At 46.6% G+C, this 9,222-nt stretch overlaps 1 protein-coding gene across 1 annotated transcript in view; it reads right to left on the bottom strand.

Moving 5' to 3' along the window:
* Positions 1 to 449: 449 nt before the first annotated feature.
* LOC138827511 (cingulin-like) overlaps positions 450 to 9,222 on the bottom strand; it is a 28,866-nt gene continuing 20,093 nt past the window's right edge. The window contains exons 12-21 of the mRNA XM_070023094.1: positions 8,970 to 9,176; positions 8,308 to 8,565; positions 6,741 to 6,911; positions 5,181 to 5,342; positions 4,120 to 4,209; positions 3,326 to 3,409; positions 3,119 to 3,237; positions 2,736 to 2,844; positions 2,224 to 2,387; positions 450 to 1,896 (exon numbers count right to left, since the gene is read on the bottom strand). Coding sequence (XP_069879195.1) covers positions 1,755 to 1,896; positions 2,224 to 2,387; positions 2,736 to 2,844; positions 3,119 to 3,237; positions 3,326 to 3,409; positions 4,120 to 4,209; positions 5,181 to 5,342; positions 6,741 to 6,911; positions 8,308 to 8,565; positions 8,970 to 9,176 — 1,506 coding nt within the window. The 3' untranslated portion in view covers positions 450 to 1,754. The remainder of the gene's footprint in view (positions 1,897 to 2,223; positions 2,388 to 2,735; positions 2,845 to 3,118; positions 3,238 to 3,325; positions 3,410 to 4,119; positions 4,210 to 5,180; positions 5,343 to 6,740; positions 6,912 to 8,307; positions 8,566 to 8,969; positions 9,177 to 9,222) is intronic.

Below are 9,222 nucleotides of genomic sequence, written 5' to 3'. Positions count from 1 at the left end.
GACCTCAGGAAATAAAACACAGTTCTGGACCATTCCCCTCTAGCTCTCAAAGGAGGCATTTTTCTGGCCTTGCTATATTCCCAGAAAATAGTTTAGGAGAAAATGGAGCAACAGTGGTGCATGCCTGTAAAATCCTAGCCACTCAAGAGACTGAGATCTGAGAATCAAGATTTGAAGTCAGTCCAGTTAGACAAATCCTTGAAATTCTCATCTCCAATAAGCCAGCAAAAAGAAGTGGGGGTGTGGCTCAAGTGGTAGAATGCCAAATGCAATTGGGGAAAAAAGGGAAAAATGGAGCTGCTATATACACTTCCAATTTTGATCTGCTCTAAAGGACCTCTTTAAAAAATGAATGAAACCTCCAAAAGCTGTATAGTTAAACTAAAAGAGCTTCTTCCCAAATCTTACACCTTCAAATAAGCCAGGAAAAAGATGACAAAGATTCCATATGGTATATAATTTTAATATTTAATTTAAACCAAGGCTGGATTAGATGGGAGAAAATGCCTGATTTGTGAAATATAGGTTTTCTTTTTTAATCATGAAATTACAAATCATTGGTGAGAAGAGCCTTCTTCTGCAGGTTCCCTACAGAACTTTCTTGGGACACACATGGTTAATAATTCCCCCTTAACCCCTCCTCCGGACCTAACTTGCCCTAAAATCCAAGAAGAAGTAAATTCTCCATTGCCTCTTCCTATTTCTGCAGAGGCAGCTCCAACTCTAGGCAAAGCCCTGAGTTGGGACCCATTCCTGAGAAAAGGAGGCTCCATTGGTTTTCTACTGAGGCTAGGTACATCTGGTCAGAGAAGCCAGAAGGAAGACTATAAAGACTGAGTCCTTGGCTTTTGAAACCTGTATAGACAGTTGTTAGAGTTCCCAGGTGCAGTTCCTTATAACCCACATCCAGAGTAACAAAAGGAAAAACGGAAACTCTGAGCAGAACCACCTTACCATGGCTCTACCAAAGTCCCCCTCCCAGGAGCCCCTTGGCAGAATAGTCTCTGGACCAGACACTGGGGAAGTAGGGCAGGCTGAGGACCCCAGTTGGGGGAAGGCTGATCTTTGGAGAGGTATGAATGTGTAGGTATAAAAGGCAAGAAGAGCATCCTTATCTCCTCACCCTGGCTAAGGCACTGAAAGGAAAGAAGCAAGATGGGAAAGGGAGAGGATGCAGGGTCCCCTGGTCCCACTGGCTTAGAGAAGACAAAAATGTAGGGACTGGAGATGTGTAGGGACTACCATATGGGCCCCCATGACTGTGCAAAGAGAAGCATATAAGAAGTGGGTAGAACCACGCCTGCGTGTTCATTACCCATAACATTCCCTTTACCTTGCTCCAGAATGGAAGGAAAATAAATTGTGGGAATCCAAGGAGCAGAAGAGCATTGGGTATTTCCCTGAGCTGTAGGATTAAGGGCTAAAGAAATAAAGCTTTATATACATGGCAATTTCCATCTTCTTTTATCCTTCACAGTCCTCCTCAATCTGCTGTTGCCCATTCTTCCACAATAAGGGAGATGAAGAAGGAGTCAGCATCAACAGGAAGAGCTCAGCAGGCCTAAAATACCTACTCCTCCACTGGAAAGGCCAAGTCCATCCATCAACTTCACCCAGATCCCCCCCTGTTTTAGGTCTGAATAACAGGATCACCCACAGGAAAGAGGAATCCATGGCAATCAGACCAAAGTAAGGCAGAGTAGGGCTGTCTGGATAGGCTTCAAGACTGATTCTGGACCTCTGAAGACTACAAGTTAACAGGAGCTGGTCTGCAGGTTGCTCTCTGTAAGCAATGATGCGATGGATGAAGGGTCGTAGACGCTGTCAAATTCCTCATCAGAGCTCAGTCCCTCGTGCTTGAGGGCTGACTCAGCCACTGAGCGGGAAGTTTTGCGCCTGAGTCAGAGAAAATACTGGTAAGTGAGGGGGAATAGATTGAGAATAGATTCATACTAAGGAATTAATTCTTCTAGGGCCTAAGGCCATTCACAAGATTACCCCACCAATCAGAGATCTAGAGAGATGAGGTAGAGGATGGCGGCTGAGATACTAAGAAATAATCATACTGGCTACCAGGCTGGAAGGTATGACCACACATGCACATGCAATGAATCCAAGGAGAATAACATCTTAGAGAATCTCCTCCTTCTCCAGCTCAGGAAGCACCATTCATTTCCTGTTCTATTGATCTCATAGAGCAAAGCACAGAGGGGCAATCCATACCAGGAGTCCTTTTCCAGGGATTTGATCCGAGTATGGAGCTGTTCATTGACCTCCTGCTGCTCCTCCAGCTCACGCTGTGCCTTCTTCCTCAAACCATCCAGTCGCTCAATTTCCTCTTCTGCTTCATCCACCTGCCGCTTCAAAGCCTTCACCCTCAGGCTTAACTAAGAAGGATACCAAGTGCCCACATTAGAAAAGCAACTGCTACCACTACCTGGGACCTCACCTGTAACAATTATGAAAAAGGATAATTGCCCCTGGAAAAAAATTTGTGACTATGAGCAAATTTCCTTGCTTCGGAAGGTTGTTTTGGAAATTAAATGAATTCAGATATAACACTTAGAGAAACTAGTACCCAATATATAAGCTATGACTCTTCTAGTCCCTTCAATCCAAGCTTTGACCTTCTATAAGGAAATCCAAAGTTTGGAAGACCTATGAGAGATCCAGGTCTTCTATGATCTTCAGGGAAATGCATAATACATACCTGTGCTGCAATTGCTTGGCCTCACCTGATCTTTCTGGTCATTGACATGCTGCCGCTCATCATCAATTTGGATTGTCAACTCTTTAACTCTCCTCTCCAGTTTTCGGTTGGTGGACTGTAGAACTGTTTTCTCCCTAACAGAGTGAAAAAGAAAGAAACTTTACTTGGTCCCTTACTGCCTCTTAAGCATTTTCTCAGTCATGAGCTCCATTGGTATATTAGGAAGCATCCATGGAAAATCTAAAGAACCAGAGAGAAAGAATTCACATCTCAGAGTTTCTGCAACTCTCTGCTCTGAATCAGAAGAAAAAAAGACTCCCTGAAGATGAAGCCAGGTTGGCTAGATTATAAGGCAGAAGGAATAAAACTGAGAGGGAAGAAGGGAAGTAGAGAAGAAGCTCTAATTACCTCTCTTCAGCTTGTAGCTTCTCTTGCAACAACTGATTCTGAGATTCAAGCTGAGAGAGATTGGCATTGGGCTTCTGGAAGCCTTCTGTGCTGGCCAACCGGGTCTTCAAGTCCTTGTTCTGAGATAGAAAGCTTCCATGGTTAGCATTCCAGTAGGTCTTCTACTCACCATCTGGGGTCCACCTTCAAGATTCCCCTTCCTTTCACCTGTCTCTCCAAGGAGATTTTGTCACATTCCAAGTCTTGCCGAGTAGACCTCTCCTGCATGAGCTCTGTCCTCAGCTGATCCATCTAGTGGAAATATAAGAAGGAGCTAGACCTGGCAGAGGTCTGAGGTGAACCAGCAAGCTGAATCAAGTAGGACAGGCTCCTGGAAATCGATCTCTGAACACAATCTTAAAAATTCCCAGGCAACGCTGGTGGCTCACGCCTGTAATCCTAGCTACTCAGGAGGCTGAGATCTGAGGATCAAGGTTCAAAGCCAGCCCGGGCAGGAGAGACTGTGAGTCTCCTATCTCGAATAAACCACCAGAAAACCGGAAGTGGCGCTGTAGCTCAAGTGGTAGAGCGCTCGCCTTGAGCTGAAGAGCTGAGGGACAGCGCCCAGGCCCAGAGTTCAAGCCCCAGGACCGACCAAAAAAAAAAATTAAAAAAAAAAAATCCCAGGCAACTAAGAAATGGTTATCTATAAATGGAAGGAGCCATGGGACTGAAACTGTTTCTTCTACCAGCAACCAGCAGCCCTCTTGAACCAAAACAACTCTGACTCAGGTCAAAATAACCCAGGCCACTCCTTCTTCCACTTAAATTCTTGGCCTCTTTCCACCTCAAGAAACCTTCCAATTCTTCCAGAAGTACAAGAGACCTTAAAGTGGACTCAGCTGTGTACAGATTCTGCATCTAGAATTCTCCAGATCACAACAGATGGGAGGGAAGAATTGTCTTCAAGGGGGCCTATACATTACACAGGGCAGATATGATGAAAGGTAAAGAAGGCTCACCTGGTCCCGACTACGATTCACCCGGTCCGTTAGCAGCTCCACAGTGTTCTTCTCTTCATCTAACTCTGCTTCCAGCCTGGAGACTTTTTCCTATGGCAGACGGATAAAATTCTTCCCCAAATTCTGGATCGCCAAATTCAGAGCAGTACTTTCTCAAACTCCATAGAATTTCCTCTCTTGGGCTGGGAAGGTGGCTCAGTGGTAGAGCGCTTGCCTTGCATGCCTGAGGCCCTGGGTTCGATTCCTCAGCACCACATAAGCAAAAAGAAAAAAACCGGAAGTGGCGCTGTGGCTCAAGTGGTAGAGTGCTAGCCTTGAGCTGAAGGGCTCAGGGACAGCGCCCAGGCCCAGAGTTCAGGCCCCACGACCGGACCCAAAAAAAAAAAGAATTTTCTCTCTTATATGTTCCAGGAACTTTTTGGTTCCCATCCCTACCAGAAGCACCATGGAGCCAGCGCCCTCTGCTGGCCAGGTGTGATATCAGGAGATGGAGTGGGACTTGATGTGTTCATGCATGGTCATGCATGAGGGAAACCTCAGAATCCATTCCTCACTGGGGGATTCAAATTCCCCAAAGGGAAAACTAAGAAAGAAACCCAACTTCCTAAACTGAGAACAAGATGGAAAGACTCAGACATAGAAGCACCAGAGTGCAGATTGAGGGAATACATTTCAGCTAGGAAGTACCATGAAGAGGCTCAAAAACTACGGACTTGCAGCCAGGCACTGGTGGCTCATGCCTATAATCCTAGCTACTCAGGAAGCTGAGATCTGAGGATCATGGTTCAAAGCCAGCCCAGGCAGAAAAGTCCATGAGATTCTGATCTCCAATAAACCACTAGAAAACTGAAAGTGGTGCTGTAGCTCAAGCGGTAGAGCGCTTGCCTTGAGCTGGAGAGAGTAGGGACAGCGCCCAGGCCCAGAGTTCAAGCCCCACGACTGACCAAAAAAAAAAAAAAGAAGAAGAAGAAGAAGCTTGGTTCCTTTCCCTACAGACATGCCACCTGTGCCAGGACCCAGGCCCAGACTCATTCCCCAAAAACCACCCACAGTGTTCTCACCTCGAGGCTCTTCAGTTGCCGAATCTTATCATCCTGGGAGCGCTTCCTGTTCTCTGCTTCTTGCTCCAGCCCCTGCAATCGCTGGGCCATCAGCTCTCTGTCCAGCCGGGCTGTGTCCCGTTCTGCCTGAGATGTTTGCAGGGCATGCCGCAGTCTCTGGGTCTGGACAAGAGGAAAACATGCCGTGGCTCAGAGTAGTATAAGGTGCGGAGGTGAAGAGTAGGATACTATGCATTGCCAGGAGAAGTATCCTATAACTGACATTCTTTTTGTTGTTGGTGGTGGTGGTTGTGGGGCTTGAACTCAGGGCCTGGGCACTATTCCTGAGGTCTTTATGCTTAAGGCTAGGCCTCTACCACTTTGAGCCACAGCAATACTTCTGGCTTTCTGGTGGTTCATTGGAAGTAAGAGTCTTATGGACTTTCCTGCTTGGTCTGGCTTCAAACCATGCTCAGATCTCAACCTCCTGAATAGCTAGGATTATAGGCATCAGCTACCAGCTCCAGCCACTGACATTCTTTAGAACTGCTCTCTCAGAGTGATACTGTGACTGATTTTTACTCCCTTTTGTCTTAAAACTTTCTTAAGTCATTTGAGGTTTTCTTTTTTTTTTTTTTTTTTTTTGGTCGGTTGTGGGGTTTGAACTCTGGGCTTGGGCACTGTCTCTGCACTCTTCAGCTCAAGGCGAGCGCTCTACCACTTGAGCCACAGCACCACTTCCGATTTTCTAGTGGTTTATTGGAGATCAGAGTCTCACGGATTTTCTTGCCCGGGCTGGCTTTGAACCGCTATCCTCAGATCTCAGCCTCCTGAGTAGCTAGGATTACAGGCATGAGCCACCCGCACCTGGCTGGAGGTTTTCTTTGTAAGTGGTCTGTGTTGCCCAGGCTGTTGGTAAAACCTCAAACAATTTCTGGGCACCAGTGGCTCATGCCTGTAATCCTAGCTACTCAGGAGGCTGAGATCTGAGGATCATGGTTCAAAACCAACCTGGGCAGGAAAATGCATGAGGTGTTTATCTCCTTAACCAGCAAAAAGCCAAAAGTCCAGCTGCGGCTTAAGTAGTAAGAGTACTAGCCTTGAATAAAAAAGCTAAAGGTCAGTGCCTAGATCCTAATTTCAAGCCAAAAACAAAAACAAGAATCAAGTGATTCTCCTGCCCCAGCCATCCAAATAGCTCTATTCTTACAGATCAATGTCACTGTGCCTAGCTAGTTGAGGAGGTTTTAAAATTTCTGATCCTGGGTGTCACCACTAGAGATGAATGACTAAGTAATATGGAATACATTTTGGGGACCCTGAGACTTTGCCAGACCTCCGCAGCTGACTCTAATTTGCAACAGAGTTTAAAAGCCACTGCTCTACAGACATTACACTCTCTGTTGTCTATATGGGGGACAGGTGCTTCCCTTCCCCTCCCCCACCTTAGTATGTCACTGTAAATATTTATACCTAAGTCCAGGCCTCAGGATGCCAGGCCAGAGGCTCAGTTAACAGGCAAAGATCTTCAAATTCAAGACTCCTGGATGGCTCTTATCCTCTTGCCATCTAGACTCCTACCTCATCTTGTAGCCGGCTCAGTCCCCCAGAGTTCTTTTCAGCCTCACTAGCCCAGTCTTTGGCTTGGCGCTGGGCATCTGCCACTTCCCGCCGGGCCTTTTCCTTGTAATCTTCCATCTGGGTCTGAAGCTGCTGCAGGGCTTGTTTAGAGTCATCCCCAATCTGCTCCAGCTAAAGTGCAGGAAAAAAAGTTTTCAGCATTTTTTTTTTTTTTTGCCAGTCGTGGGGCTTGAACTCTGGGCCTGTACACTGTCCCTGAGCTCCTTCTGGCTTGCTTTTTTTTTTTTTTTTTTTTTTTGTATGATTAATTGAAGATAAGAGTCTCATGGACTTCCCTGCCTGGGCTGGCTTTGAATTGTGATCCTCAGATCTCAGCCTCCTCCTGAGTAGCTAGGATTACAGGAGTGACCCAACAGCATTCAGCTGTTTTTTTTTTTTAACAATCTTTAACAGATGTTCTGTCCCTTCTCTAGGTCCAGGTCCTAAGGCTCTCCCAGAAGCCTCTGTCCTGCCAGAAAACCCTCTTTTGCTCTTTCCAGGCCTGGTTTCCTAGTTTGGCTAGTACTTATATGTAAATTCTGGGCTCAAATCCTGGCACTTACTACTGACCCAATGCCAAGATATTTACTAACACTGGGTCTCAATCCCAATCTATAAAATAGGATGACAGTAATAGTATCTACAATAGCCAGTTGTTATGAGAATTGTATTAGCTGGATAGAATAATTCAACAGTGTCTGTTATAAAGTAAACCTTCAATGACTATACTCCAGCAAACCCAAGGTGCCAATGACTTTCAGCCGTACCACTAAGAAAAAATCCTCTGACAACTGAACTATGGCATACCATCAATTTTCAGATACAATCCAATTTCAGAGATGACAAAATATGTACTTTTTTCTGAACTGATAAGTAATAACATAAACATTGGGTGTTTGGTTTTATAAGGTAAAAAATTAGGAGAACCTTGCCAGCAAAAGGCAACTGATTCCTTTATCCCTCTTTCTCCTTGCCCTCCTTTCAATTTAAAACTCTTCTAAAGAGAAGATTTTTCTGTATAGGTCTTATAGACTTTTAAAAAGGAATCCCAGGACTATTCTGCAAGAATGAAGGCCATAAAGAAATCGAATGGGCTGGGCACTGGTGGTTCATGTCTGTAATCCTAGCTATTCAGGAAGCTGATAGGAGGGAATTGTGGTTTGAAACCAGCTGGGACTGGGAAGTCCATGAGACTCTTATCTACAATTAGTCATCAAAAGGGCAGAAGAGGCTCAAGTAGTAGAAGACCAGCCTTGAGTGAAAAGGCTAAGGGACAGTACCAGGCCCTGAGTTCAAGCACCAGTATCAGCATACACAGACACACAGACACACAGACACACACACACGAACAAAGGGACCAAGAACACAGAGGGGAGGTAAGGACATACTTTAGGAAGGTTAGACCGTGGTCTTGCCCATTTTGTACTTGAGAAGAGCACATAGTACACATCCTGACCCCAGCCCAAATCCAGCCCACAGGCCAGCTTCTGTGTGAGTTTTTATAAAGGCCTGAGACTCCCAGGCCCACCTCTTTGTTGAGTCTGTCCACAGTCCTGTCTAGCAAACGCTTCTGCTCCTCCAACTCTGCCTTGCTCCTGCGAAGTGCCTCCCGCTGCTTCCCTTCTTCCTCCAGGGCCCGGTTCAGGGCTTGCTGTTCCTGCCCCATGCGCAACAGCCCCCGCTGGGCCTCATCTAGTCGGATCTCCAGTGCGCGCTTAGAAGCTGCCAGACTCCCCTCCTCCTCCTGGGATACATTTAGTGCCTCTTGTAGCCGTTGTTTCTCTGCCTGGGAGAGGGGAGAGGAGAGAAGGGAGATGTGAGGGAGCTGGTCAAAGGCAAAGCTTGGGCTTAAGGCATTTGGAGGTAGATAAATGGGAGGGTGGGGAAGAAGGTATTTATTCAAAAGTGAGCACTGAAAATAAGACTCAGAGGAATCAGCAAAAGACACTAAGACCTTGGAGAGCAAGCAAGGGGTGGGACATAGGAGACAAAAATACTAGTGTAAAGTCTAAAACATTCACACCAAAGTGCACTCCAGGAAATAAACCCAAGGTTAACAGAGGATTTGGAAGGCAAAAGAAAAAGAAACACAGAACTGATGGCTGACTGTTTAGCAAAGGAGTTAACTTGGCCAAGGCTACAGGTAGCGAGGCCTGCAGGGAGGCCAACCCCAGGGGCAGATGCACTGACCTCCAGCCGCTGCACCTTCTCCCGAAGTCGAGCCTCCACCACTTCCCCACCCTCCGCCAGGCCTCTTGACTCCTTTAGCTGCTGCTCCAGACCCAGGATGTGTCGTCGGAATTCATCATTTTCCTCCTGGGTCTCCCGAAGCGTGGTCTCCACTGCCGCCCGTCGCTGCCCCAACATTTCAGCCTCTGCCTTGGCGGCCAGCTTGGCCTGCGGGCAGTTGGGAGCAGCGGCTCAGACCAGGAGGCCTTCAGAG

The sequence above is a fragment of the Dipodomys merriami genome, unplaced genomic scaffold (assembly GCF_024711535.1).
Source record: "Dipodomys merriami isolate MVZ:Mamm:240054 unplaced genomic scaffold, mDipMer1.0.p SCAF_156, whole genome shotgun sequence".
NCBI classification, from domain to species: domain Eukaryota; kingdom Metazoa; phylum Chordata; class Mammalia; order Rodentia; family Heteromyidae; genus Dipodomys; species Dipodomys merriami.
The sequence above is the reverse complement of the archived record's forward strand: the minus strand, read 5'-3'. Positions and strand labels throughout refer to the sequence as shown.